At 36.1% G+C, this 18,295-nt stretch overlaps 2 protein-coding genes across 22 annotated transcripts in view; one reads left to right on the top strand and one right to left on the bottom strand.

Moving 5' to 3' along the window:
* The window catches only part of LOC122563511 (protein 4.1), a 217,823-nt gene that overhangs the window by 2,758 nt on the left and 196,770 nt on the right, over positions 1–18,295 (bottom strand). For 12 of the 18 annotated variants that reach the window (XM_087976725.1, XM_043717312.2, XM_043717315.2 and 9 more), the window contains 3 exons: positions 9,687–9,848; positions 6,174–6,593; positions 3,973–4,098 (listed from right to left, as the gene is read on the bottom strand). In XM_087976725.1, coding sequence (XP_087832851.1) covers positions 3,973–4,098; positions 6,174–6,593; positions 9,687–9,848 — 708 coding nt within the window. The remainder of the gene's footprint in view (positions 1–3,972; positions 4,099–6,173; positions 6,594–9,686; positions 9,849–18,295) is intronic. The other 6 variants (XM_043717324.2, XM_043717325.2, XM_043717327.2 and 3 more) reach the window with 3 other exon arrangements.
* The window catches only part of LOC122563376 (transmembrane protein 200A-like), a 77,295-nt gene that overhangs the window by 50,607 nt on the left and 8,393 nt on the right, over positions 1–18,295 (top strand). The window lies entirely within an intron of this gene.

Genomic DNA, 18,295 nt, shown 5'->3' with positions numbered 1-18,295 from the left:
AGTTGCAGGTAGATACAAATGGATTTGAGTGAGTTGGCAAGAAACAGGCAGATGAGGTATAATGTGGGAAAATTAAAAGTTGCTCATCTTGACAGGATGAATAAAAATAAACTGTATTTCTTAAAGGGAGAATAGTTTCAAATTTTCAAGGCACAGAGGAAGTTAGGTTTTTTGATGTGTGAGACATAAAAAATTAATTTGCAGACATAGCACAGAATCAAGGAGGCTAATGAGATGCCAGCCCTTATTACGAGAGGAATGTAAAAGTAAGGATGCTATGCTTCATTTATGCAGGGCATTTATAAGACCACATTTCGAAAACGTATTTCTTTATTTAAGGATAAATATAAATACATTGGAAGCAGTTCTTGAGGTTTACTTTATTGATACTTGCAATGAGTGGGTTCTCTTAGGAGGAAAAGCTAGACAGACTGGGCTTATTTCATGCGGAGTTTAGAAGAGTGAAGGGTTACTTGTTAGAAGTGTATAAAAACCTGAGCGGTCTTAACATGGTGCCCATGGAAAGGATGTTTTGTGAGTTAGTCATGAAATAGCGTACACTGTCTCAAAACTAGGGTTTGTGCTTTCAGGACAGAGGTCATTTTTTTCTCTCAGCTGGATGTGCAACTTTTGAACTCTGCCTCAGAAGATAGTCGACTCAGGGTCATTGAATATTTTTAAGTCACAGTGGACAGATTCTTGTTAGGCAGGGAAACGAGGTTTATCTGGGGTGTGAGGGGGCTGGGGGTGGGGGAGCCGTAGGCCTGTAAGGTGGGAATGTGGAATTCAAAGCATTAGCAGATAACAAAACATGAACAGACCAACCATTGAATAGCAGAGTCACAGAAACATACAGTATAGGGGTTTTCCGTGCTGTACATCTCTGTGACTTTATTATTCAATAATATTGTGGTTGATCTGTTCACGTTTTGTTATTTGCTATGCTTTGAATGCCACATTCCCATTTTGCACCCTCACACCCCAGATAAGCCTAGCTTCCCCTACCTAACAAGAATCTATCCACTGCGACTTAAAAATATTCAATGACCCAGGCTCGACCATCTTCTGAGGCAGAGAGTTCAAAAGTTGCACATCCAACTGGGAGAAAAATAAAATGACCTCCTCTCTGTCCTGAAAGCGCAAACCCTAGTTTTAAGCTAGTGTACCCTGTTTCACGACTGACTCTCAAAACATCCTTTCCGTGGCCACCATGTTAAGACCACTCAGGTTTTTATACACTTCTATCAAGTAACCCTTCACTCGTCTAAACTCCGCATGAAATAAGCCCAGTCTGTCCAGTCTTTCCTCCTTAGAGAACCAACTCATTGCAGGTATCAATACAGTAAACCTCCACTGAACTGCTTGCAATGTATTTTCATTAATCCTTAAACAAAGAAACCATCCTAAATTAATCTAGTCCCATTTGCCAGCACTTGGCCCATATCTCTCCAAACTCTTCCTATTCATATACCCATTCAAATGCATTTTAAATGTTGTAATTGTACCAGTCTCTACCACTTCCTCTGGCAGCTCATTCCATACTTGCACCACCCTCAGCGTAAACAAGTTGCCCCTTAGGTCCGTTCTAAATCTTTCCCCTCTCACCCTAAACCTATGCCCTCTAGTTCTGGACTCCCCCAACTCTGGGGAAAAACCTTGTCTATTTACTCTGTCTGTGCCCCCCACGATTTTATAAACCTCTATAAGGTCACCCCTCAGCCTCTAACACTCCAGGGAAAACAGCCCCCAGCCTATTCAGCCTCTCCATTTAGCTCAAATCCTCCAACCTTGGCAACATCCTTGTAATTTTTTTCTGAACCCTTTCAAGTTTCAAAGCATCCTTCCGATAAGAGGGGGACCAGAATTGCACACAATATTCCAAAAGCGGCCTAACCAATGTCCTGTACAGTTGCAACATGACCTCCCAACTCCTGTACTCAATGCTCTGACCAATAAAGGATAGCACACTACATGCCTTCTTCACTATCCTATCTACTTGCAACTCCACTTTCAAGGAATTATGTACCTACACTCCAAGGTCTCTTTGTTCAGCAACACTCCCCAGGACCTTACCATGAAGTGTACAAGTCCTGCCCTGATCTGCCTTTCCAAAATGCAGCACCTCACATTTATCTAGATTAAAATCCATCTGCCACTACTCGGCCCACTGACCCATCTGGTCAAGATCCCATTGTACTGAGGTAACCTTCTTCACTGTCCACTACACCTCCAATTTTGGTGTCATCTGCAAAATTACTAACTATACCGCTCATGTTCACATTGAAATCATTTATATAAATGAAGAAAAACAGTGGATCCAGCACCGATCCTTGTGGCACTCCACTGGTCACAGGCCTCCAGTTCAGAGATTGTTCAAGGAGCTGACTGACCTGCTTCTGCTTCTATTTTGTACATTCATAGGTTATTAAATCAATGGTAGTTATTTAGTACTGGATTAATACTGGGTGGAATAGTCTTAGATATGAAGACAGATTAGATAGATTGGGGTTGTTTGTCTTGGGAGTATAGAACACTAAGAGTGAGATGTATAAAATGATGAGAGACATTGTGAGGGTTGACAAGAAAAATATTCTCTCCTTCGTGGAGGGATCAATGATGAAGGGATACAGATTTACAGCAAGTTGAAAGAGATTTAGAGGGGACATGAGGAATTTTTCTTCCACCCAGAGTAGTGGGAAGGTGGAATTCACTGCTGTGAAGGGTGGTAGAAGCAGAAACCACCATAACATTTAATAAATGTTGAGACATACACTTGCAGTGCCAAAGCATACGAGGCTGGGAAATGGGATTTGAATAGTTAGGATATTGTTTTTCACCAGTGCAGTCTTAATGGGCCTTTTTATGTACTGTAGACCTCTACAACCCAACTTTTAGTGTGATAAAACATTTAAAGGTACTTCACAGGAGCATAATTAGATAAGCATTTATATTTAGTTCAAAATGAAAGTTCAATAGGAAGATGAAGAGGCAGTGTGATTTAGGGAGGAACTTCCATAGCATTGGATGACTGAGGGCACTATCCTAAATTTTAGTGTAGAGAAAGCCATAAATTCATAATGGACTAGAAGAGTGCGATGTTCTTAAAGGATTGTACCACTGGAGAAGTTTGCAGAGCTAAGGAGGGCATGGCCAAGGAAAGGTTTGAATACAAGAATGAAAATGGAAAAATTCAAAAGGTTAGGACAGGTGCAGATTTTTTGTCAGTTCAGCTTATGTATTATGCAAGATGGGAGACCAGAGAAAAAGACATTAGTATAGCTATTTCTGTTGACAAATATCATTAAAAGGGCTATGTGAAAGAATAAAATGCTCCAAAAACCATTTTAAAAGAAAAAGGGTAATAAAAAGGGAACATAACTAACATTAAAATGGCAAAAAAGCTCCAAATAATAAGGGGCAGTAGGAAATCAGATCAAAATTGTTATTATTCGGAGTAAGGATCACTGGATCCAAAAGATTAGCTCTGATTGCTCTCCACAGCTGCTGCCAGACCTCTGAGCCTTTCCAGCAATTTCTGGTTTTGTCTCTTATGTACCTGTTTGTTGTGGTCATGGTCACAGTGCAATGCAGCAGCACTGTGGGCCCTGAATGAATGGCAGTAGGTTACATGACAACAGAGGCCATTACAGCTGACTCTGAAACATTGCTCACCTGATGTAAACTTACAGGAATTATTGGATTATGAACTCTGAACATGAACTGGGACCAATTTTAGAGTCGACACTGAGGCCAACTGATGATCCCGGAAGTCTGACATTATTTAACAACATGAACATACGTTCAAATCTGGGCAATTTCTCATTGATTTGGCTCAGCTCATTCACTGGTTCAACTCTGAGCTAAGAGGCACCTCTCCCATCAAACCCCTCCAAACAAAAAGCCAAACTAAAATAAAAATCTTAATTTCTCAATCTACATTCACAACAAGTTGACATCACAGTAATTTCAAACCTGCGCTGCTTCATATGTGATGGTCTTTGTTTCAGTGTGAACAACAGGAACTTCATTTGTTGCAATCTCATTTTCAGAGTTGGGCATGTCAGAGATGGTTACAGTTTGAGTCTTTACAAGTGGTGGCTATACAAAATGGAAAAATAGCAATCATATTTAATGAAAGTTTTTGAAAAAACTTTTATACATGACAATAACATAAAGTGTTAGTTACTTTTGACAATGGCAAAACAAATATAGTGTGGTTACAATGTAGCACTGTAGACCTCAACAGCAGAGCAACAAAATCTCTTCAGTATACTTTCATTGCCCATTCCAAATTATTCCTGGGATTATTCAATTGCATAGTAGCAGCACCATGCACTGGAAAATCAGTGCTGCAACTGGATCAGAATTGCCCTGCTGTAGCAACCTGCACTTTTTCATTTTGCCACCGAGGCTAATTAAGCCTTGACGCTCGCACTCACTGAATACAAAACTAGATACTTTTGACTGAGAAGCATTTCTGACACTGATCATTTATTTTGTCATGAATATTACTGATTCTCACTACTCATCCTCCCAGTTTTTTGATAGATTTTTCTAAGTAGAAAAATCCTAATAGCACATTTCATGATTAAATACATTCAACAAGACTGATTTGACAAAATTCCAAACAAATGCAGGAAACAAATTATCCAATTACTATCTCCAGGATTTAAGGCTTAGACAAGAAGCCTTAAGTAGTGGAAAAAAGTATCTTATGAGATTTAAGGTCTTTTTCAGCCACTTATAATGTCTAGTAATTAGTAACAGATCATGCTTGTTCTTAATCAGAATTCTAACAGTTTAGAGTCAGTGAAAAAGAGTGACCTCCAGTTACCGGATTTCTTTCTTTATCCTTTCATGAGATGTGAATGTCACTAGGAAGGCTAGCATTTATTGCCCAATCCTAATTGTCTTCGAATGCCAGACTGGCCTGCTAGATAATTTTAGAGGGCAGTGAAGAGTTAACCACATTGCTGTGGATTTGGAGTGCCATGTAGGCCAGACCAAGTAAGGATGACAGATTTCCTTCTCTAAAAAACAATTAACAAATCTAATCTTCTACATTTAGTACATTTTTTAAAAATCGTGGATGAAAAATGTGAAAACTATTAAAACAAAATGGAAATTTGTTAATTTGTTGCAGTTTTTTTTGCCTCATGGAATGATACAGCCCAAATAAACAGAAGTGCTAAATCAGATGTTTTATATGCTCATCTGTTATTGCCAGAAGAAAATAGATATCCAAATGAACTTGACTATTAACTGTCTTGCTTGAAGATGAAATATTTGTTTTTAAACCACAATGTTAGGAATTAACTAGCAATTCAGACAACTGCAATCATCATAAAAGATTTAGATAAATGAATAAGTTTCACACAGAAACCAATATATTTAACAGCAGTGGTTATTGTTGATGATGACATTTAGAAAATGTGTAAACAAATCTACTGAGGGAATAAAAATATCTACTTTATAGATTTGAATAATAAATGTGACTAAAAAAATTATTCTTTTTCAATTTAGTGGTGTAAACTGCTTGGCAAAGCAGATAAAGAACTGTCATAAACTACATGGGTACAATCTGCCAATTTTTCAATGCCACGCCCAAAGCCAATAACTATTGCATAGTTTAACAAAAGGACCTGGAAAAAAAACACAGAAGTCATGACTCATGAATAACCTGTGTCAGAAAATGCTCCCCACTTCCTGTCAAGAAAGAAGGATTATTCTTTGATTTCTATTTTTCTTTAGGGGAAATAAAAGGTGTTAAGCAATTCTACCACCACCTTTCATACATTAACGATCACCATGCAAACGGCAACATTAGTACAAGGAGAATACATCAGGGTTAAAATACAAAAAATAGATTAGGCAAAGGCAATGTTTATTGTGTTCCTAAATGTGATTGCAAGTCATTTAAAAAATACTTCACCAAAATTTATCAGTGTCTAGAAACCAATGACACTGAAGCAAGCCAATACCAAACGTCCCTCTGCTGTTCATTAAATGGATGAATGACATACATTATATTTTGAACATATCTAAATATATAGTCAGATTATCTCAGCAGTTCATGTTAACCAACATGCTGCAGTGTCTTGGTTTTTATGATGAAAATTAGATCAGTATGGTGGATTTGAAAGGACCTTGTGGTCTCCTACATTCAACGTTACCTGAAAGCAGCGAATTAGCTGAGGAGATTCATGGTAATAAGATATATCGCCATTTATCTTTAAAGATTGGTCTTTATGTTCCCCTTCCTTCAGACGATAGTTTAGTTGAGGAGCAGCAGAGCTCAAAAGGGCCTTTGCTGTAATCTCCTCTGAAGCCTCAGCTTGCATATTCAGGCCTCTTTCTGACCTGTTTTGCCACTTCAGCTCCTTGCTTTGAAAAAGGTACAATCCTTCCTCCTCCTCGCTGTTAATTACAGAGAAAGGGATAGAGTACCATCCCTGTGGAAGCTCCATTGGGTTGGCCACTTGACTCATGCTGAAGCTATTTTCCAGCTTCAGTGCCTCTATTTCTGCCTTGTGATCAACTTTTACACACTCTGACTGCTCATCCAGTTCTGATTTCAGATAGTCATCCACATTCTACAAAAAAATGGTAGAAGTAAGGCCTAATCAAAAATAATGTCAAATACAACTGTCGTAGAGTTAAGATGTCACTGATGACAGAAACTTCCTACCATTTTCTTGCATTTTGTGCAGAAGGGAGGAGAAATTATGCTGATTAGTCTGAATTCTAGATACAATAATAACTCAGCTCTCAATTATGTTAAAACATTGCAAATATCAGTAAATTAATGTTTTGAACAGTGCAACTTAACTTCTTCTGGAAGTTAAAAAGGAAAATATTTTATTATTTTATTCTATTATTATACCACATTTCAGTGCGCAAGTATGTGGATTGAACTAAAGAAAATGTAATGGTGAATCTAATGAAACTGCCAAGTCTATTGGATCTGATGATCTGCATCCTAAAGTCTTCAAAGTGATGGTTGCAGAGATGGTGGGTACAGTGATTATCATCTTCCAAAGTTCTATTGGTTGTGAAAAGGTTGTAGCAAAAACCTACACTTCTATTCATGAAAAGAGGGAGACAGAAAGCAGGAAAATATTAGGCTTGTTAGCCTAGCATCCATCATTAGGAGAAAGTTGTATTCATGATTAAAGTAGTACTAGCTTGACGGGCAACTTAAAACCAGCGTCTACAAGAAAACAACACATATGGACCAAATATTGAACTACAGAAGCAATCATCCCAACATCCACAAACGAAGCTGCATCAGAACATTATTTCAATGAGCCAACACACACTGCAGCACAGAGGAACCACGAAGGGCAGAGGAAAAGCACCTATACCCTGTGTTCAAAAAGAATGGGTACCCAATGAACACAGTCCGCTGACTTCTCAGCAACAAACCCAAACAAGCAGACAAGACACGTTCAGAAACCCTAGCCACTCTTCCCTACATCAAAGGCATCTCAGAAATGACTGCCAGACTACTCCGACCCCTTGGCATCATGGTAGCCCACAAACCCACCAACACACTAAAACAGCAGCTAATGAACTTCAAAGATCCTATACAGACAAAAAGCAAAACTAATGTCATTCACAAAATACCGTGCAAGAACTGTAACAAACACTACATTGAACAAACAGGCAGAAAACTAGCCACCAGGATACATGAATACCAACTTGCCACAAAATGACATGACCCTCTCTCACTAGTATCCTTACATACAGACAAGGAAGGACAACACTTAGATTGGGACAACACATCCATCTTAGGACAAGCCAAACAGAGACATGCACAAGAATTCCTCGAAGCATGGCATTCCAACTGGAACTCTATCAACAAACACATTGAGTCAGACCCCATCCATCACCCCCTGAGAAAAATAACAGGAAATGACATCACCAACCCAAAGAAACCCAGGAATCATGTACACTGCTTTGCCTGAGGCCCACTGAAGATGTTACCTAGTAGGGTGACATAACGTCTGGAAATGAACCTCCCAGCTCAGTGAGCAAATCAACATCCAGAACCTCAACCTGAGCTACAAATCTTCTCAAAACTCATTAATTAGAGAGGCAATTAACTTCTATAAAACAAAAAGCTGAGATAAGCGAGGCATTTTCAGGATGTAACTAGTGTGCTGGGGCCACAATTATTTACAATAAATATTAATGCCTTGGATGAGGAAAGTAAATATACTATATAGTATAATGTCTTGCGCACATGAAAAATAGGAGGAAGACAAGTGGTGAGGATAACAAAGAACCTGCAGAGGGATTTAGACAAGTTAAGCAAGTGGGCAAAACAATTGGCAGATGGAATGAAGTACAGTGAAATGTAAGGTTATGCAGGAAGAACAGGAGAGTTGAATGTAATTTAAATGGAGAATAACTGCAGAGAGCTACAGAACAGAGGAATGTGGGAGTCCTTGTCACAAAAAGCTAGTATTCAAGTTCAGAGGGTAATAGGGAAGGCAAATAAAATGCAGATCTTTATTTCAAAGGGTCACTAATGTTTGGAATTCTCTTCCCCAGGCAGCAGTGGAAGCTGGGCCATTGAATGTATTCAAAGCAGAGTTAGAAAGACTTTTCATTGATGAAGGAGTCAAAGGTTATGGAGGACAGGGAGGAAAGTGGTTTTAAGGCCTGTCATATCGTATTCGTGTTGAACAGCAGTGCAGTCTCAAGGTGGTGGATAGCCTTTTCTCACTTCAATTTATTATTTATTTTGAGGTTCAAATTCTGACATTTTGTATGTTGTGTGAACTTCAAAATCAGACCAAGGGATACATTTTACAGATAAAATATTAAAGAAAGCAATGGAAGCAATATACTTTCCTAATGAAAGGAATTCATGAAACCATGCCAACATCCACCATCATTAATCTCAAACACAACATTTTATTAATATTCATATTGTGTAGCCTGTAGCCCTCTTCAGAATTTGCACCCAAATAAATGCAATAAATATCAAGCAAGAGGACTTAATAAATACCAAACCCCAGTGGAGGAGAAACAATTTGAAAGATGTCTCAGAAAATATCTAACAAGGAATCTACGCAGTTTAGAACTTCTCTATGTTAAGGCTTCCTACAGGAAGCTTTTGAAAGCAGATGAGTTTTTTTTTAAATCACTGTAAAAGAAGTTATATTTCTGAAAAAATTGGGAGGTCATTTCCATTCAGATGTAATACAAGGTTCAATCCTGCAACAATATTTAACCGTTCATACAACCAATGACAGACTGACCATGGGTACAAGTTTGACAACAGCTATATTACGTGTAAAAACTTAGCAAAACAAAAGTTATGCATATTAATGCTGCAACCTAATAGTTACATATTAAAATTCCAACTTTTAATGGATATTTGAATTTGCTGAGTTATAACTATTTTCAATTAGGGTCTCTAGCCATTAGTTTTTGCGTAGCATTTTCATTTCATGGGAGAAAGATCAGTCTTGCATATCCACTCACACCTTTACAAGGTGGGGAGAAAGCAGTGCCTCAGACACCTGAAACACTGCCTTCATAGGAACTGTGCTATTTTTCAAAACGACTGAATGTTATGGTGAAAAGTAATTACGAAGTACCAACTGCTGAGAATGTGTGATAGCAAGAGGCATTGAAAAGAAAGATACTGAAAGAACGAAACATATATAAAGCACCTGAAGGTGTGAACTAGAGGAAAGCAAAGCAGATTTATTTGAAGTCTGTTTCTGTCCTTCACGTATGGTCTTCTTAGGTGTCGCATACGGGAAGTAGGTTGCCTGGAGTATTGTTGGTTTTTCATTGGTACGCAAATGTCCATATAGGCTTTCTATTAATTTCTAGGAAGTCAGCAGGAAAGAGTGGGGAAAAAAAAGGAAGACAAAGTAATAAGGTCAGCTATAGATATCAGAAAGAGTGATTAATTCCATAGAAACATCAACTTGTATTTAAACAGTGCCTTTAATATCATGAAAAGCCCCAAAACACTTCACAGGACTGTTATCATACAAAGTTTGATACCAAATTACATAAGGAGATATAAAGAGAGATGATCAAAAGCTTAGTCAAAGAGGTAGGTTTAAAGAGCATTTTAAAGGAGGAGAGAGATAAGGAAAAAGAGGATAGGTGTTGGGAAAGTGTCTTGGAGCTTAGGGCCTCAGCAGCTGAAGACAGCCATCAATGGTGAAGCAATAACAAATCAGAGATATTCAAGAAATCAGAACTAGCGAAGTTCAGATATCTTAAGGGCAGTTGCTGCAATTTTAAAGGTTAAATAATAGCAATACTGAAACAAGACATGCTTTTCACTTCCTTCCCTTCTTTTGAAAAGGCTTGGTTGCAACTTGCTCACTAGAAGAGAATGTCACAAAATCAATAAAATATGAACATTATTTGATTACGTAACTGAGCAGATTCTAGAGTTTAAATATGCATCATTTGTGACTCGGCAGACTCCTTTCCAGATGCAATAAAGATACTGTATAATTATAAAACTGATAAGTGTAACATTTGGTTTTGGAATAAATAGCTATTTTAGTTCATGCCCCCTAGAAGGTCCTTTAATCTTCAACAAAATAAATTTTTTAGGTCCAAAAACAAATAGATGAACTAGACAGAATTTCTGAAGCTTCAGTATCCCTTTCCGAATTTTCGGGCTAATTTGATGGTGACATTGTTTTATTCATCTATATTGTTAAGCCAATTTACTGAAGGTTCTATTTCTAAATCAGTTGGTTGGAAGTATTTTGTTGATTAGTGCTAATATTTGCTGGCAAAGAGATACTGCAGCTTAAAAGAACATCCATATAACAGGCAGGCATGCTGTGAAATGGATCAAATTACAAACCTTCTGCAGAAAGCAATATAAAGTGCATTTTTGCTTTATGTTGGGTAAACATACACCATAATAGGGTTTAAAATACTTGGGTGCCCATAAAATTGATTTTCGCATATCTACAAGGGTCAATATTTCAAACCTCTACTGACTACAGTGCGGGTACTATAATACTGAATGTTGAAACACACTGGACTCTTATTTCAAAATCACACCTGCACATCGAACTTTTAAATTTAAAAAATTAATGCAAAGCACAAGTAGCCTCCTAGTCTAGCTTCTGGAATTACTATAGTTACAACTGATTTGAGGTAGGCTGCACATAATAGAAGACATCTTGAAATGATCATTCTGAAACGAAAAATACTGCAGGAATATCAAACAAATAAACAGTAAAATTTGCTTTTGAGAGTCCAACTGATACTACATCTTAAGAATTTTTTTTAAAACAGTGATTTTATTTAAGTAATGTCAATAAAGTTCAATAGGAAATAGTTTGGACAAGAAGTTGACCACAAGCGATAATTTTAGAAAATAAAGGAAGAATAATGATTTAGAGAATTAAGATGTTCTACCATTGAAGAGTTATCGGATATTCTTCCAGCAGTTTTATAAATATTGATCAAATTTTGCATTAATCTATAAAACAGCTCATTATCAGATTGTATTATAGACAGAATACTGGATTTCATCAAGATAATAAGGATAGTAAGGGATATTGGGATGGTGGGAAAAAATGACAGAGGTAGATGATCTGTCTCATTGGTGCAATAGGCTTGATGGGCTGACTGGCCTATTCCTGCTCCTATTTTCAATATTCCTAAACCTGTTTGGCATTTGTTTCCAGACTAGAATTTAGTGAAATCATATGACAGCAACTTTTAATTTGCTGGTATTTTCCCCAATCAGGTTGACTGCTAACTAGGTAAACCACAAAGCCTATTAAGTTTTACATTTTGTCATTCTTAAATGACATAATATACTATAGAACGGGAAGAAATAACTGTCAAAATACATAAAATAATTTGAAGCATTAACAGGCTAGTCTAAATCAATTTTGCATTTATCTGGCCAATCTTGCTCCTCTGACAGTGCTGATATAATTAAAACAAACTGCTACCAACTACATCAACCACACATTTTATGCTCAAAGCATTAAAATAAAAGGTCATCTGTTATCAATGACATTTTCTGCCTACAAAAGAAACTTAGTACTGTGGAATGCATTCCATAATCAAATTTTTGACATTCTTACAACAGAAAACATGTACATAGGGCAAAGCGATATTATAGAGTTGTGTAAACTCTCCAAATATTTGACCAAACCAATATTTGCTTATGTGTCTAAAAACTCATCATTCAGATGGACACCTTGCAATTTCACAAGTATTTTAATCCTTCTTGGGAAAATAATTGACAACCTGAAGTTCTTTTGATGATCTTTCTACTTTGAATAATTAAATAAGTTTCAACCAAGGTAAAGGTCTCAAAACTGGATTCAGAGATGCAATGGAGCAAGCTGAATGTGATGCTACTTGGCAAAACTCTGCCATTAGTTCAAGTTCAGTGGGAAAAGAAAACAAACCATTCCAAATCAAAGTAGAGGCTCTTCCTTGACCTACATAGACAGCAGTTTTGCAAAGTTATCTACAAATTGAAAATCATAGCTCCATTTAACTATGAAAGGAGAAGAGAATTAAAATATCAAGTCTTCCTGCTCGGGGTACCTGGCTTAAAACCTGATGCTCTTCTCTAAAGTCAATTATACGAATGATATAATTAAATCATTCTGCCCAAACTAAACCATTTTAAAACAGGCAGTACACTACAATATAAATTGTTAAAAATGCAGTATGCTTACAACATACTTGTACATAAATCCACAATACTAAAGAAAACCTTTCTGCATAGTAATTCTGCACAAAGTTTATGCATAAGTGCCCCAAGCATATAAAATACAAGTTTTGTTTAAACATCTTGAACAGCTGTCTAAGTAGATCAAGACAAGGTTACTGTGCCTATTATCTCCAATCAAAGCAAAAACAAATCACTGCTCATTTATATCTTTACAGCCAAGGTGTCAGCTACAAAGCCAAAAAATTAAATATAAAACTGCACTGCATACAGCACTTAGGAGCACTCACCAGTAACAACTGTAGTTTCAACTGTTGGGTATTGAACATAACGAAAGTATAGAGGAGGAATGCTACAGCAAAGTACTTAGTTAGAAAGCATGTAAACAAAATTAATTTGTTACATATTGTATAAATTCACCATAGTAATTTAGTCCAGACATTAATTTGCAGAAAATTCATATAAATACTTTCCTCCCTTCATTTTTCATTTGGAATCTCTTCAAGGAATGGAGTTCAAACTATCCTTTTGCAGCAGAAAATATAAACATTAGGAGCAGATAAGGCAGTTATAAAAACTCTACAGAAATAACTGGTATGCTTTGATGGACTCTACAACTCATCAATTATATTATTTTTAGAAATGGATAGTAATAAATATATTTTTATGTTTGTAAATAATGGACAGCTGAGGTGAATTACAACCCTGTCCAAGGTTGTTAGAAATCAATATACAAATTGAAAGACCTTTCATATGTGGCAATTTTTCTGTATGAAGTATAATGATTTTTGGTTCACGGTAATAAATCCAATTACTACTACAAAAATCTTAGGCATGCTTCAAATATTGTTTCACTGCAAAACATTTTCAGAAAATATAGACAATGTATATTTTTATTTATTAGAAGGCAAATTTCAGAATGGACTGAGTTAAACGGCTATAAATGAAATTTTGTTTTATCCATTCAAAAATCTTGAGGTGCAACCAAAGATCAACACATATCATTTAGCTCATATGATACAGAATACAATCTCAGCTGCAGGCAACTTTCGATTGCATCTGGTTAGCAGGTAATAATGCTACATAAATTTAACGACCACAAAATAAAAGATCCACAGTCATCCTATAAAATAGGTGTATAACTTACAAAAATCCAGAAGATTTTATTGAAGGAGTGTGGTACAAGTTAATGTTTCAGTCTCCCAAAGTAAACAGGGACTGATTAGGGCAAATCACATTTTTGGTTCTTTAAATGTTCTAGTTAGCTGCACTGACAGAGGCAAAATCAAAGTATGGCAGAACTGACCTGAATTGAAACACATTGATATGGCATATAATCAAATACAGCCCAGCAAAAAGTTTGATAAAACGTAAGAATTGTACAAAACTCTTTAATTCTTACAGGGCTCATTGCCAATTGTATTATAGCTTGTTGAGAAATTAGGCCAGAAATCTTTAATAATACTAGAAGAAGCAAACACTTTGACTCTGGAGTCGAAAAGTGTGGCGCTGGAAAAGCACAACAGGTCAGGCAGCATCCGAGGAGCAGGAGAGTCAACATTTCAGGCATAAGTCCTTCATCAGGAATTCTGGTTGAACAGTCAGTAAAAATTGATCATTTATAGACTATTTGACTAGTGGAACTGCACATTGTTTTCTTCCAGATTTAAGTTGGTGTGCTATCGCCACCTATATGTATTTATAATTGATTTAATATAAAATATGCTTCAGTCATTATGATTAAACTGTGGTCACTCTAAGAAATTTCTATCTTAACAACAAGCCTTCACATTTCTACAGGATACTCTTTCTCACGAGACATCAAGTAGACTGCACACTTAAGTCTAATCATCAATTTGATTTTAAGGTGTGAACAAATCAAACTAACTCCAACAATCTCAACCATTCCTGATGAAGGGCTTATGCCCAAAATGTCGACTCTCCTGCTCTTCGGATGCTGCCTGACCTGCTGTGCTTTTCCAGCGCCCCACTTTTCGACTGTGACTCTTGGGCATCTGCAATCCTCACTTTCTCTTTTGGATTACTAGCATTACAAAAGTCTTCTTTAGAGACTGAAATCAAGTAACTTATAAAATAATAATTCAAAGATTCAATTAAGATTTAGGAAATACTTATCATAAAGATTAGTTTTATCTATTTCAAGGGAGAAAGCTCCAATTGATTTTAATAGAACTCCAATCCAAATGCTTAGCTTTATTTACTATGTTTTTATTTTTCCATAAGAGGCTGTCTTAAATAACAAGAATTAACTCTACCCAATAGTCTAACATTTCAACAGACTGATGTTTGCATTACAACAAATGATCATTAAAATGATTTTAAATATAGCGAAGTACAACCATTTAGGATTTTTGGTAAATAACATTTTTCACTTTCAAAATGTGTACCTTTTATTCTCACAATGTCATTTCTCTGTATTGCAAGTACTACCTGTTTGTGTCACTTTGCACTCTAGAGCAACTTCTTTATTGAAAACAAGTATATAATAGTGAGAAAGAGTGGAATGTCTGAACTCTCAGATCAGAACATTAACTGCACAATAGTTTACAGCTGTTCAAAAATTATGATTGAACAGTTAATAAAATTTGATCATTTACAGACTAGTGGAAATACACATTATTTTCTTCCAGATTTAAGTTGGTGTATTATCATCTGCCTATATGTATTTACAATTGATTTAACATAAAATACTCTTTAGTCATTATGATTAAACTGTGGTCACTAAGACATTTCTATATTAAAAACAGGCATCTATATTTCTACAGAATGCTCTCTCATTGAGGCATCAACTAGACTGCGCACTACAGTCTAATTATCAAATTGATTTTAAGGTTTGAACAAACCACACTAACCCAACACCCCCCAACCATCTCAACAAACATATAGGATGCCACTCTGCCATCCTTTTCCCAGCTTGTTTCTGAGTTACTGCCAAACAACTGAAGCTAATGTAGAAAATTCATACAATAAACTGTTCAAAGAACATACAGCAATATTTAACATTTATTTTAAACTTTACAGTTCACTTATAAGCTTAATGTCTAGACTACTCCACTTTATATCCAATGTTTCCAATCTACTGTAAATTTGTTTCACTAATTAATTGATTCCATTGGCCTCCTAAACTTTCAGAGAAAATCTGTTGATGTAAATAATCCAGATAAAGTTTCAGGGTGAAATGATGACTATGAAAGATTCAATAGAAATAAAAATGTCCATGTGCAAAAGAAAGCACTAATTTTACTACTTTCTCCTTCACAATTAAAAACATAAAAAAGTTACATATTATCATTCAATCTTGGGCAAAGTAACTTGTTTAAGAAAGTTTTCCCTGAAGATTTAAGTGGTCATTGGAATAATCTGTTTAATTTAACTTATTCCTGCGGTATACTGGTTTTACTTATTTTTCATAAATGACCCTAACAGTGCATGATTACACCATACTGACTTGGTAACAGTCAACTGTGTAAAATAAATCAATACACTTTTTAAGCTTTGTTTACTATCAGCACAGTTCAAAAGAAAACAATAAGGCTGCAATCGGGTTTTCACATGTTTATTTTTCTTACATATGTACAAGAGAAACCCAGGCACATACAAAGCTCCACTGAAAGGGTTTATTTGTGTACTGTCTCATTCTGAAAGATAAAACATATTGCAAATTTATTCTAAATTAATGTAGTTGGGTCTGGAAATCTGCTTATCTAAAAAATATTTGATATGGAAATTCCATAGTACCATTCCGCATCTATAAATCAAGATAATATCTTTGCAAATTATTTATATACTGTTATCTGGAATCAACAGGATACAAGTAAAAGGCTCAAACACAAATCAAAGTCATAAACTGATTATTTCTTAATGATTATTGGAAGAGGAAAATAAAGTTTTGAGAAAACAGGAGTTGTTAAGTGTCCTGATAGTACATCTTGTGATGTTAGGCAGTCTCAGGTATATTTTAACTTTCAAATTCTGGATAAGCCTCTTGACCATTATGAGAATCAGTCTAAATATTTAAAATTAAAAGCAAATGCAAATTGCTAAACTTTTATCTGGAAATAAATTACTATAAGTGTTCTCTTAACAACCAAGTCACAAAATATATACTTTGCTGACTAACTCACTTTTATTACCGCAAAATAGAGATCATCATAAACTATTTTCTCTCTTCTCCTCAGGCCCCTAGCATTTTCCTTCTAGACATAACTTCAGTTATTATATATATGCATCCTGCTCTGCAGTACTAACCCCCTCTCAAACATCCTTAGTGCAATCTATATTCCAGGATCTATAAATTCAATGAATGCTGGATTGCTGAATCTGCCATCATTGAAACACCTATTTGTTAATGTTGAAAACTAGTAGGGTGAGGGGTAAACGAGGGATGAAGACACTTACAAGGAATACTCATGCAAGTTTTTCACAGAGATTTGTGCTGTTCTCCCTTCCAGGGATAAACTTTAGAGGCCCAGCCTAATGTTTTAGGAGCATGGATTCAAATTCCACCATGGTAGCTTTACATTCAAACAATAAATCTGGACTATAAAGCTAGCTTTAATAATGGAGACTCTAATGATTATCATTAAGTATTGTAAACATCCATCTGGTGCACTACTGTCTTTTAGGGAAAAGGAATTTGCCAACTTTCTGGTCTGGCCTAAATTTAACTCCAGACCCAAACAATATAGTTGACTTTCAATTTGGCTTGCTTGGCCATTTCATTCAGGTCAAGACCAAATAGGGATAGGTATCAAATGTTAGTTCAACTAGCAACATCCACATCTCAAAAGAATCAAGGAAAACATTTATATTTAGGTTATAACATGGTCTCATGTTAAGAGTCTTTTCACATTATTTATTTTATTGTCTGGAATACGAACCTAATGACAATTTTTTTATTCCTTTCACTATCATAGTAACACTCACTAGCTAATCGTACTCTGACATTTGACAATTTGTCCCACAAATACTGATATAGACAAATAGGTTGAATGATTTTTACAACTTATTCAGCCTTATAGATTATGGAACACATTTTATAGATGCTGTACGTCAGTTACATTCTGCAAGTCAACAAAGAAATTCAGAACTTGAAGAGTCTAAAATATCAGACAGAAACTGCTGGAGAAACTCAGCAGGTTTGGCAGCATCAATGGAGAGAAAGCAAAGTTGAAGTTTTGGGTCTAGCTTCTCTTCCTCAGAACTAATAGTAACTAGAACATGTGGCATAAATGCTGAAGTCAGTGGATGGGGGTGTTAAAGAAGTGATAGATGGAGAGGAACCCAGATGGACAGAAAGACAGACAAAGGGATGGATAATGAGAACCCAGGGAGAAAAAAAGCTGCTAATGGGACTATGAGTGGGTAAAAATTGGTTGGCTTTGAATTGCCACCAACTTAGAAAAGCTGCTAAACAGGAACCTTTCTCCTTGGCTTACCATTATCCATTCCGTTGTCTGCCTAACTGTTTTCCTCTCTCTCTGAGCTCCATCTCCATTTCTCATTTACTTGTTTACCCCGCCAAAGCCAACCTCCGTCGTCACCATATCTACTGCCTATTCCTAGCTACTACTAGTT

This window comes from Chiloscyllium plagiosum, unplaced genomic scaffold (genome assembly GCF_037043375.1).
Source record: "Chiloscyllium plagiosum isolate Xiang-an unplaced genomic scaffold, Cpla_swu_hap1 HiC_scaffold_30, whole genome shotgun sequence".
NCBI lineage: Eukaryota > Metazoa > Chordata > Chondrichthyes > Orectolobiformes > Hemiscylliidae > Chiloscyllium > Chiloscyllium plagiosum.
This window is presented reverse-complemented; position numbering and strand designations above follow the sequence as displayed.